The sequence below is a fragment of the Bison bison genome, unplaced genomic scaffold (assembly GCF_000754665.1).
Source record: "Bison bison bison isolate TAMUID 2011002044 unplaced genomic scaffold, Bison_UMD1.0 scf7180017846977, whole genome shotgun sequence".
Lineage (NCBI taxonomy): Eukaryota > Metazoa > Chordata > Mammalia > Artiodactyla > Bovidae > Bison > Bison bison.
The window spans coordinates 15,619-16,321 of NW_011477550.1; the positions used below are offsets into that span (position 1 = coordinate 15,619).

Below are 703 nucleotides of genomic sequence, written 5' to 3' on the forward strand. Positions count from 1 at the left end.
CTCTGCAAAGACTTGGGCTTGTTTGGTTGTGATGCCCCTCCCGGTCCCCACAACCAAACAAGCCCAAGTCTTTGCAGAGCAGGCGGCCAAGTGAAAAGGCCAATGCAGAACCCCGAGAAGGGACACACAGAGCCAGGGGCGGCCCGGGGCACACAACAGCCACCACGGGGAGAGCCGTGCAGTGCCAGGCCGTGGGGGGTGGGCCGTGCTGTGCCAGGTGCGCTCGGACGCGTCCCAGGGGCCACATCTGGGGGGGACGGCGGGACGGCCTCCCCACCCTGGCAGCCCTACCTCCTCCTCCTCCATGCGCCGCAGGGTCTCACTGATGAACCTGATGTACTGGCTGGTGAGCGTGCTCAACTCACTGTAGCGAGTCCGCAGGTCCACGTACTGGGGGCAGAGGGACGCCCACAGTCAGCCCTGCCCCTGCCCAGAGCCCACCAGGCCCTGCGTGGCTTTGGCTCCGCCCACCCACCAGCCCCACCGCCCCTCAGCCTCACCTCCTGGATGACGCTCTCGGACCCCGACTGGACCTTGGGCTTCTTGGCCGGCGAGGCCACTGGCTCCAGCTGTGCCTTGTACGTGACCAGCTGAAGCTCGTAGTCCTGCAGAGACACACCAATGCCTGCCAGCTCTGCCCGCCCCACCCCGCCCCTGAAACTGCCTGCAGGCTTTGCCCAGCGTGGCCTTGGCGGGGGGGCCC

At 67.4% G+C, this 703-nt stretch overlaps 1 protein-coding gene across 1 annotated transcript in view; it reads right to left on the reverse strand.

The window, feature by feature from the left end:
• PLEC (plectin) overlaps positions 1 to 703 on the reverse strand; it is a 21,367-nt gene that overhangs the window by 11,111 nt on the left and 9,553 nt on the right. Inside the window, exons 19-20 of the mRNA XM_010841258.1 lie at positions 501 to 697; positions 292 to 390 (exon numbers count right to left, since the gene is read on the reverse strand). Of these exons, the coding sequence (XP_010839560.1) occupies positions 292 to 390; positions 501 to 697 (296 nt within the window). The remainder of the gene's footprint in view (positions 1 to 291; positions 391 to 500; positions 698 to 703) is intronic.